The 21,185-nt window shown below is 38.2% G+C and overlaps 1 protein-coding gene across 1 annotated transcript in view; it reads right to left on the bottom strand.

Annotated features, from left to right (window-relative positions):
• WIF1 (WNT inhibitory factor 1) overlaps positions 1 to 21,185 on the bottom strand; it is a 71,803-nt gene that overhangs the window by 49,716 nt on the left and 902 nt on the right. Inside the window, exon 2 of the mRNA XM_046012790.1 lies at positions 21,014 to 21,153. Within this exon, the coding sequence (XP_045868746.1) occupies positions 21,014 to 21,153 (140 nt within the window). The remainder of the gene's footprint in view (positions 1 to 21,013; positions 21,154 to 21,185) is intronic.

The following is a 21,185-nucleotide window of genomic DNA, read 5'->3' as shown; positions in this document are numbered from 1 at the left end:
TATCTTCCTCTCAGAAAATAAATATTTCCATAGTACTCTTTCCACCAGCCTTTTTTAAAGTATCATCTTGACATTTTTTTCTTTCCATCTTTAGTGCTTTTCCCCAATTTCCTCCAATTTTCTTCAGTTGTGCCATATTTCTTTGGGCGATCTTAGAGGAAATTGAGATAACAGAAGTTCTAGTACCATGGAGAAAAATCATGTTTATTAAATGGAAGAAGAAAGAAGAGGGAGAGGGGTAGTTATGATAGGATTGGAAAAGGGGAAAGAACTCATCTCCAAGAAAGAGCCAATGAATTCAGAGAAGGACAACGGAACAAAAAGGTCAGCACCCTTTGGGCTAACATCATGTTGTTTTTCCTCCATAGGCAGTGGATGGAAGACAAAAGCCAATCTACAAGCCCAGGTTTTTAGAAACAGGTTAGCACAGGGTTAGGTCAAATTTTCAGAGTCCTGTAAAAACAATGCTCTTTAAAAAGATATACATTATCCGACAATAAACACTTTGCAAATCTCATCAAAAAATTTGTGTATATGTATCTTTTGATACTGTTGGAATTTCCATAATAAGGGACCTCAGAGAGGTTTGTGAACATGTCAGTCTTTTCACAAAGTCCCTCTAATGGGGAAATTGACACTTTAGAGTTGGAGAAAGTCTAGGAGATCATTTGGGGAAACTGAAGGCCAGGGAGGTTAAATTATATTTCCAAGGACCGTCCATCAGGACTGGCTCGGCATGCTTTCCATGAGACTTCCCTACCACTGTCTCCGTTACACTAATGTTACAGTTAAAGAGAAAAAGAACCCAACAGTGATATTAGCCTGAGTTCTGGGGCACTACTATTGTTAAATACCTACACATCCCGGGCACTGGTGCTTGGTGGAATATGTCATGGGCAGAACAGCTCAGTGTCCTATCCCTATTGCCTCATCCCGCCTCAGCATTGCAGAGCAGTGATCAGCTCATCCAGCTCTGCCTCAATATTTCACATAATGGGCGTGTGCTTGTGTGTGTGTGTGTTTACTGGACTGTCCAACCTAAAAACAGATCAACAGACTTCCTTATTCTTTATTCCAGGAGAAAAGCTATGAGCAATTCTTTCCTTACACATTTTGTGGGACTGTTGCATTGTGATGTGGTGATGTTACCTTCTCACGGGATTAAGTTGAAGACTGAAACAAAGTGGAAAGCTCTGCTCTGGCTGTCAGAAGGTACACATTGTTTTGCCAGCTCTGCTGCTAACTCTGGTCCTCGGAAAGTCCGTTACCACCTCTGGTCCTTGGTTTTCTAATCTGAAAACTATGGAGGTTGAAGGAACCTTTAAGATTCCCTTCCCTTCTAAGAGTCTGTGATTCTGAGCGGAGGCAGCACTTGGCAAGTCTTCTCCAGGGTTTTGCACAAATCCTTCCAGAGTGCCTCCTGAGCACTGGCGATGAACAGAGTTCATTCTGCAAACATAACTGGATAGAGAACTGGGCTCAATAAAGAGTTAGCTCTTGGGGGCGCCTGGGTGGCTCAGTGGATTAAGCTGCTGCCTTCGGCTCAGGTCATGATCTCAGGGTCCTGGGATCGAGCCCCGCATCGGGCTCTCTGCTCCGCCGGGAGCCTGCTTCCTCCTCTCTCTCTGCCTGCCTCTCTGCCTACTTGTGATCTCTCTCTCTGTCAAATAAATAAATAAAATCTTAAAAAAAAAAAAGAGTTAGCTCTTGGGGCATCTGAATGGTGCAGTGGGTTAAGCATCTGACCTTTGGTTTTGGCTCAGGTGGTGATTTCCGGTCATGGAGAATCAAACCCCATGTCAGGCTCTGCACTAAATGGGGGGAGGTGTGTCCGTTTCAGATTGTCTCTCTCTCTCTCTTCCTCAGTCTCTCACCCATCTCTCTTTCTCTTTCTAAAATAAATAAATAAATCTTTTAAAAAAGTCAGCTCTTAATGTTAAAGTCTCGGGATATTAGTTCTGTGATCTTATGACCTAGCACCTGATGAGTCATCTTCCCAGAAACGTGCAAACCTGGAAATTTGCTGCTCAGATATCCTTGGAGGCACACTTTAGCCTTTATCAATTTCTGATGTTTTCAAAATGCAGAAGTACTATTTTGATGACCAATACATGAGGCAGCTTAGAGAAAGAATGCTTTCCCTCCATCAGACCTGTCCATTTCCCTTTTGTGTGCCATGGGCTCGTGGCAGATTTTGCTCAAAGAAGTACACGAGGACTCTAGTCTTTGAAGTGGCTACAGAAGATCTCTGCAGCACAGAAGCCAGCAGTTTATAAACAATAATTTGTGTCTACCTACCAGATTTTTTCCCCCTTGAACCACTTTATTCCATAGAGAGTAAATTTGGAACAAGCTAACAGACACTTCAAAGTCTAAAATGCAGAATATTTACTCATGTCAAGACTTCTGGTTCAGATGAAACCAGCTCTTTTGATGTCTGAGTACTTTTCTTTAAAGAATCCTCTATATCAACTCTTGCTCCTTTTTCCACTTGGATATACAGCTCTGGGAGCTCTGACCAGCAACTTAATTTGTCTTCTCTTTTATGGAACACCTTAGGCATATTTATTTGCTCAGAGTCCCCTTGCTTTTTTTTTTTTTTTTTTTTAAAGATTTTATTTATTTGACAGACAGAGATCCCAAGCAGGCAGAGAGGCAGGCAGAGAGAGAGGAGGAAGCAGGCTCCCTGCTGAGCAGAGACTCAATCCCAGGACCCTGGGATCATGACCCAAGCCAAAGGCAGAGGCTTTAACCCACTGAGCCACCCAGGCGCCCCAGAGTCCCCTTACTTTGAGAACTGTGGTAAACATGTTATTCTTTCTCTTAGAAGGTGCTATGTACTAGCCGCTGATGACAATAACTCTTTAGGTTTTAAAGTTGATCTACTTGCTAATCCTTTCCTATTCTATCCCTTTGAAAATTGAGAAAATTATATGGTGGAGTGCTAGGAGAATAAATTTCTTCATATGTAAGAAATTTGTTTAAAGAGATATGTGCAGAAATAAATGTTCCAATCATTATTATTTCAAAACACTTCTGAATAAATATGTATCTATATATGTACATGAAACATTCAGAAAAACTCATATATGTATTCATATTCACTTAAAACTGATAGGAAATGGGTCCTTGCTATGTTAAAAAGGAGTGACATTTTAATCTTTGGGAATCACCCACTAGTTTTGTATTTGTAATTATAATTTGAAATTAATATATACCCGAAGAGTTCTGTGTTCACAATTAAAAATCACCCTTTGTAGTTTTTTACCTTGACCAACCTTAACATCTCTCTCTCTGGAAAAGGAGGAGAGCCCCTTACTGATCCCTCACTGCCCCCTGCAGTATGAAATTTCTACTGAGATAAACTCGTCACAACTTGAAAAATGCAGGCACAAATCAACAGCCACCAGTACCATTTGGAAAGCTTCATTTAGAGGTTTAGAAATAAGCCACAGAAGAATACTAAAAAGGATATCCTTGCATAATTCTGTTGAAAGTATGTACTAACCATTACAAGCCATTCAGCACTAATGGTTATGCCAAGTGTGGTACAATGATGAGGTGCTTTGACTCAGAAATTCCACTTGTGGAACTCACTCTTAAGGAAGTAATCCTAATATGGAAAAAGTTTTATGCGTTGGGTTGCTCTTCACCGTGTTATTTATAACAGTGAACAATTATCTAGAGACAGTCTAAGTAGGAGAATGTTTAAATAATCCACAGAATATTGTGTAGCCGGTAAAAAAAAAAAATCATGTTTACAGAATATGGAATAACATGGGAAAATGCCCCACTATCCTTAAGCAAACAACAAACAAAAAAGGGCACAAATTGTTGCTTGAATGGAAAAACCCTAGATGGAAAAACACCAAAATGTTAGCGTTTTCTTATGTGAGTTAACTGTACATGACTTCCCCTCTCCCACTCTTCCTTCTCTGTTTCTGTATTTTCCAAAGACTTTTAGAGGGTATACTAGTTTATGATGGAAAAAAGTAATGAACTTAAAATAAAACTCTGTGAGGATTCATAAAAAGAAATAGTTATACCCAGGAAATTAAGTACTGCAAACTCTAATGAAGTCCAGTTTATGTAACTGAGTGAGTAATGGGTTTTGCAAGTTATAATTATTACAAAGACAGTTTGCAATGTAAAACCCTCAATTTGTAACAGCAAGACAAAATCTCCGACTCAGCTCCTCAGTTCTTTGTAAAGAGCCAAGCAAAGAATAAACATTATGAATATCTAGAAAAGAACTACTATTTGAAGAAGGTCTTAAAAGGTAAATACTACTAGTAATAATCATTAGTAAAAAGATCTTAAAAGGTGAATATGAGTAATATGTATCAGTCATATTAATACAGCTGTCTGGTCTACCTGCCTCAGAGCTAAATCCTAAAATCAGTTTATTAGTCAAATTGAAATCAAGCTAATAGGAAACCTGATAAAATTTGCCTAAAGTAGATTTTGGTAGATTTGACTGGCATTATTCAGGCAAAAAGTATTCTGAAAAGTTAATTTTGCTCAATGTTTGTTTTATTTTTTGTTACAATTAATGGTACTGTCTAAGTTATTTTCCTTCTGTGATTTGAATTCAAACACAGAATCAAGAACAAGGCTGGAATGATGATGACTAATAAATCACAGACATTTTAGAACTGAAAGGAACCCTTTATTTTACAGATGAGAAAGAAAATGAACCACTTTTCTGAGGTCCTACATAGATGGTGTGGGAGCCAAGCAAGGAGCCAGGTCTCCTGAGGCCAGCTCAGTGTGATGCTCTGAGTTCAGAGACTGGGACGCCATCACTTAACGGTGGAATTTGGGCACCTGGCCAGCACACTCCCTAGCCTGGGATCTGGCCGATTACCTTTCTTTAGCTTCATGGCTCCTACTTAGCACTAACAGCTCATTAATACAAAGGGAAGAAAAGACCCCACTTTTTTAGTGCCGACTATGTGTCAAGTACTTTGTACATATTATGCCACTGCATTTTGCTGCCAGTGTAAGAAGTAAATTAATGATTTCCTTTTAGCACTTGAAGAAACCAAGGCCCCAAGCATTTAAGTTGATCAAGATTTGGCCCGTGTTGCTGTTCGCTTGTCTTTGATAGTCACTTCTCCTCCTGTTAGGCAGCTAAGACAGAGAAAACAGTGTATTAGAGCTCTCCAGAAAGAATCAATAGGATAGATGTAGAGAGACAGACTAATAATAAATGGACAGATAGATAGAGAGAGATAAAGGAGGTAGATAGATACATAATAAGGAACTGGTTCATGTGATTATGCTGGGGAGCCTGAGATCTGCAGCTGGCAAGCTAGAGACTGAGAAGAGGTAGTGGTATAAGTTCCAGTCTGAAAGCAGGCAGGCTCAAGACCCCAGGAGAGCCAGTGTTTAGCTTGCAGGCATTCAGGCAGAAGGAGTTCACTCTTGCTCATGGTAGGGTCAGCCTTATGGTTCCATTCAGGCCTTCACCTGATCAGAGGAGGCCCATCCACACTGGGGTGCGCCACATGCCTTCACTTTACCAATTCAAATGTTAATCTCGTCCAAAAAACACCCCACAGATGTATCTAGAATAATATCTGACCAAATGTCTGGGCACCTGGTGGCCCAGTCAGTGGACATGTAACATTAACCATCATATATCCTGTTCTCTGGTGTGGTCAGGGTCTGGACTAGGGAGAGGTGATCAAGGTACACAGAGTGTAAATTTATGGAGGCGCTCACTCCTAGGTTCACACAGGCGACCGGAGTGTTTTGCTTGTCTCACTCGCTGAGTGCTGGCCCCACGTCCCACTCAAAAGGGCAGATTCAATCACCACCCTTAATTTGAAGGGTTTTATATTAAGGGGGAAATTTTTTACAATTATGTAAATACCATTCTAGTAAAATCTTGGCTATGCAGAATTTCTCAAGGAATTGATGGCAACAAATATCTGAAATACCAAGTATGAAAACAGACGAAGGGTAATTATTTCTACACTTACCATGTCATGGAATGGTGATCCACTTGTATTCTCCACTGAGAATGGTTCCATATAATTTAAATAGTATTTATCAAATGGGCCCTTATTTATTTTTATCAAAAAGCAAAAGTATTTTTATAAAATCACAAATGCAAATCCTTTCATGCATTATAGAAGAATGCACAGCTATTAAAGATCAGATTTGAGTTATTTTACTTTGGGCTAAAGGCCATTCATTGCAAATTATCACAGTTATTCCTCATATTTAATTACACAGTCAGCAATGCATGGCTTTTCAGTTATTAGGAGGACTGATGAACTTAATGAGACAAATGAAAGCATGTTTCAAACTATTAAGTGCAGTACAGAAAGGTGTCACTGTTATTAGCAGAATGATAGAAATCTCTTACCTTAATTCAAGAGAGCTGTACCAATATGCATAGTCTCCCTCACTGAGTAAATGTTCCCTTAAGCCCTAGACAACATAGGACAGGCAATGATAACTCTCCAAATTCAAGCCTGCTGATACCCAAGAAATCAGATACATTTTAATGATCAAACTTTGGGAACCAATCAGCCAGTCTGGAGTCAAATGGACTTTGTATTCCTTCCATTTAGCTTCTAAGTGAGATCTTGACTTAGTTAATCTGGTATCTGCCTTGTAAGGTAGAACTCTCTAAATGAAGCCGCTTCATTAAAAATTGATTTGGATCAACAGATCAGCCTACTCTTGTGTGACACAGAGGTGAAACAATATATATCTTCATATCCCTACTTTGGCATCCAACAGCCAAGGTTCACACCCAGGCTCTACAGATGACTAAGGTATGATCCTGGAAAAGTTACTTAATTTCTCAGCACCTCAGCCTTCTCATATGTTTTATTTTTTATTTTTTGAAGATTTTATTTATTTATTTATTTGACAGAGAGAGAAAGAGACAGTGAGAGAGGGAACACAAGCAGGGAGAATGGGAAAGGGAGAAGCAGGCTTCTTGCTGACAAGGGATCCCAGTGCGGGGCTCGACCCCAAGACCCTGGGACCATGACCTGAGCCAAAGGCAGACACTTAACTGAGCCACCCAGGCGCCCCTTCTCATGTGTTTCAATGGAGATAAAAATAGTATCTTCAGGTCACAGACTTGGTCCAAGAATGAAATGAGGTAATCCATATAAATTACTTAGAATAGCTGCTGGCTCATGGTAAATAGCTCATCAATGACAGTTCTTGTTATTAGGTTAAATTACATGATATTTAACCATTTTAACCTATACAAATGAGAATTTCAAGTGAGTCCACTTAATATTTACAAAAGCCATGCTATTTCAGCCTCCTTTAAAAGTGTCAGCTCTTAGCAGTCAGCGTCCTTATCTAATTCATGTTCCACAGCACATGGTGTGTGTGCAATAGACTGTCTAAAGAATAAAGATCTGATTCGGGAAAAATCTCTGTTTTAAAGAGCTCCAGTTGCTCAGTTTCCTCATGGATTCTGGAGTCAGATTACCTGAGTTTAAATCCTGGCCCCACTACCCACTAGTCGTGTGACCTTAGGCAAGTTACATTACCTTTTTGTGACCCAGCTGCCATTTCTGTAAAATGGGAATATTTGTAGCGCTTATCTTGTAGGTTGTTGAGTTAAACTAGATAGTGAGGAAAAGTGATAATTAGCACAATGGCTGGCACATAGAATACCATAATAAGTGTTAGTTATTTTCCTTTTTCTCTTCCCCTCTTCCCCTCTTCCCTTTTCTTCTTCTCTAGTTTATCACACAAGTTTTATAAACCAAAAGATGATTTCACAATTCTAGAAGTAATCTCTTATTCTAGCAATGAACTCTCTTCTCATCAGAATATAAAGAGTAGAGTACCAGTAAATGCCATCTGTGATACTTTCATACTTTTGCTACATATTTAGGAATCAAGGTTGGAGAAATGCAAAACTGCTCATGGGGAGAAGCTGAGGAAATTGGGGTGTGGAGGGGACATGGGCTGCAGGAAATTAATGTTGGTGTCAAGTGGAGGTCAAGGGCCTTAATTCATGCTCTTTTCAGTGCCAGGTGGCAATGTTCAATGTCAAATTGAGGAAGGGGATAGTTTCCCTGTTTTGGCACAGGACACCAAGTTACTCTGAGAATGTGAGGCTTATGGAGATTACAGTCCTCTGTGGCCCCTTGAGTCTTTATAGCTCAGGGAACATGGAAAGGCTGAATCTAGACCTGACAGGTGGGTCTCACCTGAGCCACACTGTAGCAGCAGAGATCAAGATATCTCCCTCTCAGATGGAATGTGCAGATTCCTTCTAAGAACTCATTGAAATAGCTGGTCTTCACTAAGGAAGAAGCAGGGGTAAATGAACCAGAGACCCTACATTCGCAATGGAGAGGACAAGTCAACAAACTTAGGGGTATTATGCAAGGCAGAACACCCCAAATGGGAGCTCACAGACTTAGAGTTTTAGGATATTCAAGTCACAGTGGGAAGGTAGGTTGTAAATCATTATGAAGAAAATTTTCATTGATAAAACAAAAGTATTCAGGAACATTTGCCCTAGTAAGTTCCATGCCATCAAGCATGTTCAACTAGGGGCTGAGAGACCATGATTCAGGGATGCTTCAGAAAAAGTTGGGCTTGATGGGGTAGAGGAGCTCTGGGATCTCTTCTAACACTGTTATTCTGCTGACACCTAAAGATACAGCCAGGGAAGGCAAAGAAAACACTGTATGAATATGGAGAGATAGTCAAAGCTTGACTCCAGCCTAAAACTGAGCAATTGTTTAAAAGGAGGAAATAGAAAATATATGTAAAATGAAATCATTCACATTTGAAGTTATTTAGGATGAGTTCTCAAATCTATGCTGAGTCTTAATGCTTTCAGTGACATGGAATTTGAAACAGTTCTTTTCCTAACTAACTCAATATATAAATGGTCCATTGAAATGAATTATGTCAGATCATAGTATTCCACAAATTGGTCTCTGTTAGACAGAGAGCACCCCCCACAGGCTTAAGAACTGTTGAGGGGTAAAATTCCACATAGAAATAACTTTTACATTGCCACCTGCTGGCTACTGCTGGAAGTGACAGCAATATAAATATAATTTCAAAGTCTTAAGTTCCAACTGAAAACAGGAATATTGGTTGAAGTTAAAAATGACAGGAATCAAATAGCTTCACTAAGTCCTCAAAAGGTAGATATCAGAGTAATTTTACAAGTTTTTTGGGATCCATCTGGGTATTGCCTTAAGTAGGAGATAATCTGTGTGGACTTGACTTCAGATGTGAATCACCCCCCTGGGGGGTGCATCCATGACTAATACTGAACAGCCCTTGTAAACAAAACATACGAACAAACCCTATGGCATGGGTTTATTCAGGACTATCTTCAGCCCACACAGACCATTTCCTCAAGAGTAGTTCTAGATGCTTAATTCTGGAGGGATGACGTTCTCTGTCACCTAGTGGTATAGTGACATTTGTCATGTTCATTTCCAAAACAATAGTAATAATAACGGCAAGTAGGAGGCAGAACACATGAGGTCAAACTATCTCGAGTACATGAAAGCCATGAAGGTAAACATATATTGCAAGTGGGCATATATTAGTTTTACAGGTTTCAGGCTATACCCTGAAGAACACCAGGAACCCTATGTAGGTTAATTCATATCTCTCCCATCAGAGTTATGCAAATTTTTCATTTTATAATTATAACACATTTAATATTGCACTGTTGTTGTTTTGTTCATCTCTGTTGTGACACTAGGCTGAGGCCAAGCTTGATCTCTTTGAGGGTAATCGTCATATACAATTTACATATATATATATATATATAGATAGATATATAGATATATATATTTTAACACTCAGTACGAGTTTTGGCATTAGGTAGGTCCTCAGCTATTTACTGAGTTGAAGTCAAAATAAGGAAGGAAGGAAGGGAGGTCCAGAAGAAGTCCCCCAGATCTCCAAAATCAGTCTTTCTATTCTACATCTCATATCTTCGCTCTAGACTCAAGTTTTCAAATTCATACCAGACTCTGCCATCTGAATGTTCAGCAGAAAATTCATATTCAAGAATTTCCGAGTGGGCCGCACTGCTTTTGTACCTCAAACTGTTCTGCTCTTTCTCCTGTAATTACTTTCTCAGTTAAAACATAACTATCCAAGCATCTGTCCATCCAGCTCAGGAGTCATCCTCTAGTCCCTCATTTCCAAAACACCCTCGTGTCAATTATACTGACAGATATCTCTGGAATCTGCTCCTTCCCCCCTCTCCTCACTGCCCACCTTCTTTCACGCTCTTGTCACCTGGGAATGTCTTAAATAACTTCCTAATTGGGTCCTAGTCCTCAGCCAGGAACCCCAGCATCTACCGTTCCTCTGCTACCAAAATTATCTTTCCACCAAAGTCTGCTTTCATGCAGACATGACATTACCATCTACATTATTATGCTCCCTATTTTCTGTAAGACAAGTTAGCTATGGCATACAGAAATCATAATCTTCCCAAGTTTTGGGGCACTAATAATCCTTCTCCAAATACACACTGATTTGTAATCTTGTGTACTTTCCTCTGGGTCATTCAGTATACATAGAACGCCTCATCCAGCCCCCCCGCCTAGGTCACTCTCTGCCTACTGAACATTTTTCATGACCCAGGTTAGATGTTACCACGTCTGTGATATCTTCTTTGGCATATAAGTAATTGTAAATTTACCTGATCAATGGTAAAACCCTCTGGCTTTATGCTCCCACGGCATTTCTCTTGGGGCATTTAATGAGGGTCACCTAACCCATATGAAGGTTCTGTGCAACTTAGGTAGAAATGTGTCCCCTCTGGACAAAGGTAGCTCTGTGGCACACTATCAGACTTGACAAGTGAAGTGAGCTGGATTTCAGCTCAGGCAGGCTGAACTTGCCACTTTGGTCAGGTTACCGTATGCAACAAAAAAAATCCCATCCAACCACACATGTAGGCCCTGAGAACTCAACACAATTATTGCCTTCTATGCCACAGTCTTCACCACCAGCTGGCAGATTCCTAGAAAGCAGTTAGATCAATTAGAATTTGTATTCTCAGAACCTAATACATAGTAAGCTTTGATAAATGTTCTTTGAATTGTTGTTTTCTGAGTGAAAAAACATTCCAGAAGTTTGTCACAGGAAGATCTCTGAAGTTTAAAGACATATATACTGCATGGTCTTAGGCAAATAATTTGACTTCCTTGTGCCCTAGTTTCCTCATTTTATAAATTGGGGGTCATACTAGTGCTTAACTCATGCCTTCTGTGAAGGTCTGATGAGAGACTATTGGCAAAGTGATGGGCCAAGAGTATGTGTTACACAAGTATTGACAATTATCATCAATGTTGAATAAATAAAAGAGTATTCTGAGATGAACCTCTTTAAATTTGATGATAAATAACACAAATTTGGAGGAAGGATCTTTCTAAATCTGTTCTAAAAAAAAAAAAAAAAACAGAGACAGCTACCACAATTTGAATGAAGGTATTACCATTAATGTTAAATGACTGAAGATATTTTACTTAAGAGATAGAATCATAATATTTTAGAATTTGGAAGGCACTTAGAGGTAATCCAAACTGCTTCTCTTATAGATAAAAGAACTGGGTTAACTGACTTTTCCATCGGTTCTACTATTTCTCCCTCTGGCTCTTCCCAAAGATCCAGCCTCTTCTCCTCACAAACACACACATGGCGTCCCCAACCCCGGCCCCCAGTATTTTCCATTGCATACATCCAGCGCCTGTCTAGGGCACTGTTAGCCTCTCCCAGAATGCACTTTCACAACTCCTTTGCCTTTCTCCCTACACCTGACTCCTGTCTCAGCTGATTACACAGCTTCAAGTCCCAGTTCAATTGTTGTATCTTCTCTGGCAAAGTCTTCCCCTCCTTCCTCAGCCAAGTTAGCTGTTGCCTCCTTCTGTGTTCCCATTCTGTTCATACCTCTGTTTAGCACTTATCAGAGCAAGGGCTCTGAATCCCAGCAGTCTAGGTTTGAACTCCAGCTCTGCCAATTACTACCTATGTTTCTCTTGCTCCTCTCTGTCTCAGTTGCTTTATCTATTGAATGGGAATAATAATGGGATCTACCTTATGTATTAATTCATTCAACAAATAGTTATCAACTGCTTATCATGTGTCAGGAACTGTTCTAGGACCTGGAGTAATTACATGGTGAATAAGACAAAGTCTTTGTTCTCATGAGCTTACATTGAATGGGAGGGTTGAACAATTATAATCAAATATAATTAGGTTCAATCGTTATTCTAAGGACCATAAAAATATACAGCAGAGAAGTAGACTCAAGAACAATGAGGGTGGTGGTGGTTATTTTACAGAGGAGAGACAGGGGAAAGTATGTTAGAGGAGATGAAATTTTATTGCACATGGGGGAAATGAGTGAGCAAGCCACATAGAAATCTAGCAGGAGTAAATTCTAGGCAGAGACAACTTCATGTGCAAAGGCCGTGGGGCAGGAAGGACGAGTTAGGGATGGGGGCAAAGGCTAACAGGGTTACTGCCAAGTTAATGAAGCAGATAGTGGAGGAAATGTGATGCTCTTTATTCCTAGCACCAAGATTTTTGGATTTTTATCTCCTAAATATTGCCCCAATCTATTTCCCCTTTCCTTCATTCCTGATCTTGTATCCTGTTATCTTTGATTTCTCTCCTTGCAGTCACGCACCCTCAAAGTTATCTTCTATCTCCTGACACGAGGATCTAAATACGTAATCTGATACTACTGTCTTCCGCTTAATACTTTTTCATGAACTGACTCCACATTGTCCGTAGAGTAAATCCCAGATGCATTACCATGCTGGACAAAGTCCTCTAGGACTTAGCCCCTGCCCACCTCTTTACTTCCTACTTGCACATACACACCAGTCACACCAAAGTATTGGTTCCCAGATAATGTCTTTCTGGTCTCTATATTGCCTTAAGCTGTTTCCTTTCCCTAAAAACCATCCCCTCTTCCACAGTTTTTTTTGGCTAACTCAATAGTTAGACTCAGCTCTGGAGTTACTTCTCCTCTGTGCTCTGACTATATCCTGGGAATGTCCTTGTTTTGCTACAGTACCACTTCCCAGCAATTACTAGGATGATCTGTTTGTATATATCTGACTCTCCAGTTATCTTCTAGTTTTCTCAAGGGCAAAGAATTGGTCCTTAATCATGTTTTGCCTCCCCAGGATGTGAGCTGTGCTCTGTCTGAGAGCCTCGGAGCAAGAATTCTGTTCATGCCCTTCCTCAGATTATCAGCTAAGAAGTCAATCCTGAATCTGTCTTGTCTCAGGCTCACACAGATGTAGCTGTTCTATGAGACTGACTCGGGTAAATGCATTGCAAAGGATGCTGACAATTTTCAAGATTCTTTAATCACGTTCATCTATAAAATTCAAAAAGAAGACAAAATCCACATGTTTGAGAAAAAAGAGAGCAGAAATTGTCCTATGACTTTAGAAGGTTTTTATTTTTTTTATTTATTTATTTTTTTTAAAGATTTTATTTATTTATTTGACAGAGAGAGAGATCACAAGTAGGCAGAGAGGCAGGTAGAGAGAGAGGAGGAAGCAGGCTCCCCGCGGAGCAGAGAGCCCGACGCGGGGCTCGATCCCAGGACCCTGAGATCATGACCTGAGCGGAAGGCAGCGGCCTAATCCACTGAGCCACCCAGGCGCCCCTTTAGAAGGTTTTTAAAAAAGATTTATTTTATTTGAGAGAAAGTGTGTGCATGCGTGTGTGTGTGTGTGTGTGTGTGTGTGTGTGTGTGTATGCGTGCGTATGCATGCATTTGCTGGAGGGGAGAGTAAAGGCAGAGAGAGGCTCACAAGCAGACTTTCCACTTAGCATGGAGTCACACACAGATTCTGCAACCCTGAGATCATGACTTGAGATGAAATCAAGAGTGGATGCCTAACAGACTGAGCCACCTGGGAGCCCCTGACTTTAGAGTTTTAACTATAAGTTTTAAAAGAAAGTCAAATACTTGAAGAAGCAAGCTTATTTTAAATAAATCTATGTCCAGTGTCCACTTCTCGTCATTTAAACGGAAGCATCGCCTGCCAGATATAATTTGTATACCGTTATTATACTTCTCTTGATACTTAGAAAGGTATGGGAGTAGAATATAGATGCTAAATCACTTCTTTCACAAATCAACATATTATTGTCCTTTAAGCTTCTTTTTACATTAAATTCAAAGTTCTAGTTCTATTAGAAAATTAAAGTGATTTTCTAAAAAGTTCTATGCACTTGCAAAATGCCATTTTTTTATAGTTCTGTGCTTTATTTGCCAAAAGTAATTTAACCTGGAGCTGAGACTAATCATCACAAAATTTTCCAAAAGTTTAATAAGAAAAAAGAGCTAACTGACGATTGTAGAAAAGCCACTGTCCACCCAACACATATACCAAAGATTTACTTAGTATATCCCTGGGACAAACCTGCAAAATGTTCCCTATTGTTTTCACAACAGAGAAGAAAGAAATCTCCCTGAATTGTTTCTACTTTCTTCTCCTCCCCCATAATCATTCTCCATTATTTGACCTTGATGTCCCCTTCACTGAATTTCCATTACCTCTCAGAGGGGATCCGAGACCCCTCATGATCACTTAGAACATGCCTTCTCCTTTAAGACCTCCATGCACTTGAAATCCTGAACTCTTCACTTGGAAGGTGTTTTTCCTCCCCTGCTGGTCTGATGAAAGCTTCCTCATCCTTCAGAAATTCATTCAGAAATCACCTGCTCTGAAAGCTCAGTGAAGAGCTCCTGTCCCTCGTTCATCCAGGCAGGGAAAAGAGTGACCTTCTTTGTGTTCTCAACCAATCCTATACTTTCTAACCTCATTTGGATGAGCATGATGATATTTGCTTCCTAGACTATCAGCTTCCTGAGGGCCGGGACCTTGCTTATTCTTCTTTGCCTGTCAGCGGCTATGTTTGTTGATTGACGGAGTGCTTGAGGCAGAGAAGCCCTGCAGGGGAGAACGACTCCCATCCAGGAAGGGTTCACAGCAACGTAACCAAGTTACTCCCAGGCTGGCAAATGGGACAAGTTGGTTAACTTATTGCAGCAAAAGAAGTGCTGATTTGCCAATGTCTCCTCCAGAGATCCAGCTACAGGATGAAGAACATTTTCACTAAAACTCTTAATCCCCAAACTTTTCCTTTCACAACACATCAGGGACATTGAAGGGAAACGAGTTTAATCCAAAGCAAAATGCTTTACTGCATATCATTCCTTTCTACTTCACCATGACAATTTAAAAGATTTTTATTTCTGCAAGGATTCTAAAGTCAAGAATAAACGTAGAGGATAGTGGTGAAGGGCTTGTTTACACACCTTTATACCACCGTGTAAGGAAGACCTAGCGAAATTTACATTTGTACCATGTAAATCGCTATAGAACCAGATGTGGCTTACAAGGTACCTTGTAACTCATCTCCTCTAAGCAATAAAGGCTTTTTTTTTTTTTCTGGCAAAAGTTTGAGAAACTTACTGCTGTTTTCTATCAGCACATACAACAGATGGCTGGCACATGCCTGCTTTGCTAAATGAAATGGGCTTTCTGCAGAATTACTCTTTGATCCCTAGTGGCATGTCCACAGCACCACAATGCAAAATACCACAGCCTAGCAGAATCTAAACATTAAAAGTTTAAAGCTGTGTTTTTGATATGAGTACCTTCTGAAAAAAATCATGCCCACAGTATGTAAACATATTCACATTCCCACTTTGAAACTATGGACCAGGGGTCAAAAACCGAGGCATTTCCTCCACTGGGTGACAAAAAAACAAAACAAAACACTGCAAAGGTATGATGGGAAACCTCAGGAGCAGGAAAGTATACAACCACTTGGATTTTAACTATCAAAACGATCGTAACTCCATTAGGGAAAAAAAAATGTGGACAGTACACATTAAGGGACTTACATACTAATAATCAGTGTTACCATAACTTATGGAATTAGAAGAGGATAGTTAAGGTATTTGGCAGTCCTTTGAAGAGGGAGAGGAAGTATTTAAGTTAAAATTCACTTCTCATTGCCTTTCTTTCATTTTTGTCAAGGGGAAAAAAGAAGGAAAGAAACATGTTCATACAAGTCTCCTTTCCTCAACCAGTCCAATGGGAAATTTGAGACCACAAACTATGACTAGTTTAATGGGACCAGTGTGACATTGTATCAAACACTATATTGCAAAAACAAGCTATCTGGAGCTTTAGGGGCATTTAAATGACAGAATAAGATTATCTAGTTCACATTATGGAAAGATGTCAGGAGAAGGATTCCACTTTTTTAAAAAAATCGCAAAAATATGAGTCAATTCTCAGGAAAATGATTTGTTTTTGACTGTTCTTTTGCCAACAGTACCTTCCTCAGTTTAAAGCTAAATTTGGATGCTGCTGGCTGGAGTCATTCACAAAGACACCACTATCCAGGTAAAGTTCTTGAGCTTTCTTATACTTGATCTTGTGTTATTATTGTTCTTGCTTCTGGCAGTTTGATATAATTTGAGAAGTTTTTTAATTGATAGGGAGCTACAAAGGGTTATGAACACATTTCTACTCCTTATATATTGATAAATATTGCACTCACTGTGCTGTATCTTCAGCACATGCAGTATTTTGTTTTCTATGGTGATACATAACACATTTCTACAGTTTAACTCAATAATCAATTCTTCTAAGATATACATGTGACCCCCTACTTCCCAGGACAGCAGACAAAATTCTCCTCTTCCCTTCCTGTATCCACAATAACACTCTACAGTTTTGTTTTTAAACATCCTGCAATTGAGAAAAATGAGGCTCTATCACTGACTTCTAGTGGTTATAAGAATTGTGACCATCATACATGATAACAAGCTTACTTGAAGATCTGGACCTGTTGTTACAGATGGTTAGAGCTTTCTTGGTAACCCATGTGGTAGGCTGGAAGTTAATACTGGCTGGCTCTCTTCACCCAGAGAATTTCTATTCCATACACACCAATTTCACCCCAACCCTTGCCAACCATCTAAGAAATCCAGGCATTTGGTCACAAATCAAGTCTATATGATCTTTATAAATAAAAATATACATACATATGATCTATAGGAACAAAAAATTTTGGCCTTGAACCAAATTGGTTCATATGGAAATCAGCAGCGGTGTCCTAATATTAGAATTCAGATTTGTCTAACAAAACTTCTCATTAAAGTTTTATTTGAAAGCCATTAGTTTTAGAAAGGATTATTTTCCAAATAAAATGTTTAATTAGTGCATCATTTAGAAAACCAAAATGGTCACTCATGGCCCCTATCTGTCCCAAGTTTAGAGAAAAATTAGAATAAGGAATGCCTCATTGAAAAATATCAACTATTAAAAGTTATATACAGCAATAAAGGGTATTTTCCCTTAATTACTAAAAATCTTTTAAGCCTAAACCTCTTTAATAGAAATTCTTCTCTGGTCTAAAGGCCTTGAGAAAGGGCATGTTAGAAAATGAGTATTTTAAATGGGAGATAAAGTAGAGACAGAGTTTTCCATGGAAAATGAGGATTTCAGTGGAAGAGGTCAGGTCATCTAGTTTCAGATAGGAAAGCCTTCCTAGGCAGATTTTTAGGGACCTTGAAAGAAATTGGTGAGAATCAGATAAGCATTAGTGAATTATTTGGGCTCCATAGTTATGATCCAGTCATGAAAACCATTTGTTTTACCATTTGGTTGAGTAATGTATGGTATAAAAATGATACCAGATAATAAATACAAGAAACTATTTATAATGTGGAACATCATGCAAGTTTAAACTCTAAAGCATAGCTTTTTGCACATATTTAATGTAAAATAGTTTTTGAAATTATAAATCAATACACACTACTCATTGTGGAAAAAATAAAAATGTTATTTACACAGATGTAGCTAATATTGACACCTTGGAGAATCAGCGGTTACAGGCTGAAGATACAGGGTATCAAGTGCAATATTTACCAATATGTAAGGAACACTAATGTGTTCATAACCCTTCCTAGTTCCCTATCATTTAAAAACCTCTAATACATCAGCTGTTTATTCCTATGTTTGCCTATGTATTTTGTAATGGAATCAAGCAGAATATACTCTGATAGGCCTAATCTGTCATGAATATGTTTCAATGGTATTGAGTAGATGTCTAGAATATTCTTTTTTTTTTTTTTGATGTCTAGAATACTCTTCTTAATGCTTCATTGTATTCTCCTGCCACTGTCACTGGACTTCTAAATTCTACCTGTTTTTACTTTTATAAATAGCACAATATGAGGAAGAGTCTTGCACATAAATTTTTATTAATATCCATAATGATTTCCTTAGGATGAATCTCTGGAAGAAAAATTTCCCAGCCAAAAGATGTCTAGCAAGCTTTTTGTTATCAGAATCAAATAGCCTTGCAAAAAGCCTAACAGGGGCATCAGCCACATATAATAAGCAGGCCCCATTTTCAAAAACATACATACTCAAAACACTCAAAACACTGTTAAAAACCTGACCAACTTGATGTGGGGAAATGAATTGCACTGTAATTTTTATTTGCATTTGTTTGAAGTAGAACATAAAAGTTCTTTCAAATGGCCCCAAGAATACGTTGGGTTAATGGACTAATAATTTATTGGAAAGAGATAACACCTAATGCCTCTAGGTCTTCAATCCTAATGTCAGTTTAACTTTCTCCACGTGCTACCAAAACTCTTTTATATTAAGTTTAAAGTTTTGTTAATCAGCTGTGTGCTTCTGCTTGTGTTGAAATCCTAAATGTTTGATATTATTTGGATGAAATAACTAGATAATGGAATGAACTTTTCATTTTCCATGTAGTTGTTTTGATGTGGTTTGGCTTTAGCCAGAGATGCCTTTCAAAATACTTAATTGGCATTGAAGTGATTATTTTTCTCATCTTCAAAATTTCCGTGCGTTTCAAAAATTATGCTGCTGGAGTCACATAACTTTATTGGGTAAAATAAGTAAAATTTAAATAATACTTTTAAATGTCCTGCTATTTGGCAATATTGTGTAGATCCTGTCTGCCTCACTTACCCTCCCAGCTAATTAAAACAGACCCCAGAGTTCATGTGGTTACCTGTGGTAACCTAACCAGAGCAGACTGAATGGAAAAAGCAAGATAACTGAGGTGTTAACATTGCCCTGTGTATTGAGATAATCCACAGAGGCAATCAACACCTCAACAAGAGAGAAAAAGATGCTAGAAGCTTCATCTCCAAGCCAGTTCCAATATCTTCTCTAATTCCTTTATAAAGGAATCCTAAATTCCTGAGATCGATTCGTGATTCATTTTATACTCAACAATATTTCAGTGCTTGCAAACATGTACCATGCTATAAAGCCACAGGGGAGATGACATGGTATTTAAGGCTTTGCTTCAAATTCCATTCTCCAGAAGACAAATGCATATGAGAAATAAATAAATAAGAACTGTTGACATTTTCTGTTTCTCCTACAATTACCAAAACTTTTCAGTCAGGAAAGGGTGTAAGTTAAGCTATCGTCTAATGGTTCTCATAAATTCATAAAAGTGTAGGTAAAGAAAATATACTTTTCAAAACTACAGAATTAATATTGATTTCATCTGCCAAGTGATTAAACACAGATAGATTCAGGTGAAAAGAAAGGAGATGGAAAAGGCTGTTCATGTTTTATTACCGATTTCGCACTATTCCAAAATCAATTGTCCATAAAGTATGAAGAGGCAATTATAGGAAGAAAAGGAATAATATTTAGAGCAATAGAAGCCTCAGTGAACTTATCAACCAAATGGGGGTATTAGAATAAATGACTTTTCTGTTATGAACCTCAGTGGATCCAAAACATCTATTTCTTTTTTTACAACATGGAAACGTTGATGGGTCTAGATTTCATTTATTTTAGAAAAAAAAAATGAGAGAACAGACCTGAGGGGAAAAACACATTTAAAATGGTCATGGTCACACCCAAAATATAACAGATAATTAGAGGGACCCGAAGTGGCTTTTCAATTCAAAATAATCACTTTTTATAAAGTGTTTTCTGGATCACATTCGTCATGAAAATAGCCATTTAAGTAAATTTAGAATTAAAAAGTCCCCAAGATGTGATTTTAATTATAATTACAATGATTTCCATAGTGGACACATTTTACCAACTCACGAGCAAAAGAAGTTATTACTTACTATTTGTTCCCTAGAGTAAATTCTCCAACTGCACAAAAGAAATTAAACTCACATAATATTTATTCTTCTTTTCTTTCCAAAATTAGAGGTTATTTTTGCATTACTGGGACTGTACAAAAGGTAACATACAAAGGATGGTAATGTATTAAGAAATAAAAGAAATATTTCTTCATAAAAATATATTGCAGTTTTCTTTTTGCATACAAAAGTATTTTATTTTATTTTTTTTTTACAAAAGTATTTTAAATGGTACTTAAAAAATCAGTAGCCTGCAATATTTTACAAATGTTCTTACAGACACTTTTTGAGGCTGTGAACTTCAACCAGAAATATGTAGCATTTACATTGTTCCAGTGAATAACATTCAAAAATTTTTTTCAAATCACAACGTCGAAAATATTCACAGAGTTTAAAATTTGTCGTAAAGTACAAATAATGTCAAAAGTGATTGGCAAAGAGTCTTTTAGATATTATGTGTTTTTTGTTTTTTTCATATGTTTTACATATTTTATTCTAGCATAGATATTATGTTAAATTTTAATGTCAATGATCATAGAAAGAAGTGACCTTGGTATTTGTGTCTAGCAGACTGGAGATATGGAGTCGTATCAAAATAGCAAGCTTAGGAACCCTGCTTACCTTTTTCCTTTGGGAATCTTTATGTGACACGTTTAAATAAGCAGGAGTTAATTCTTTATTTGCTTTGGAGATCACATGAGAAATCACTTTTAATGGTTGTAAAAATGTATCAGCCTACACACTACACAGTATTATTTCTATCTGCCATCAGGCAGTGGAGATATTAAAAGGTAATTTTCTGCACCCTTCCTGGTTATTAGTACTTACCTGCCCCGCAGCTTGCCAGGTAAAATTCATGGAATGGATATTGACAGGAATAGCGGGCATTCTCTGTTGTGCTTTTCTGAAATCATGTGTAAAAGGGGCCATTTTCCCTTCGGAAACAATCAAGATATCTTCTTCAAATCCTGGTTTAAAACAAAGCAAAACAAAACAAAAC

The sequence above is a fragment of the Meles meles genome, chromosome 7 (assembly GCF_922984935.1).
Source record: "Meles meles chromosome 7, mMelMel3.1 paternal haplotype, whole genome shotgun sequence".
NCBI classification, from domain to species: Eukaryota; Metazoa; Chordata; class Mammalia; order Carnivora; family Mustelidae; genus Meles; species Meles meles.
The sequence above is the reverse complement of the archived record's forward strand: the minus strand, read 5'-3'. Positions and strand labels throughout refer to the sequence as shown.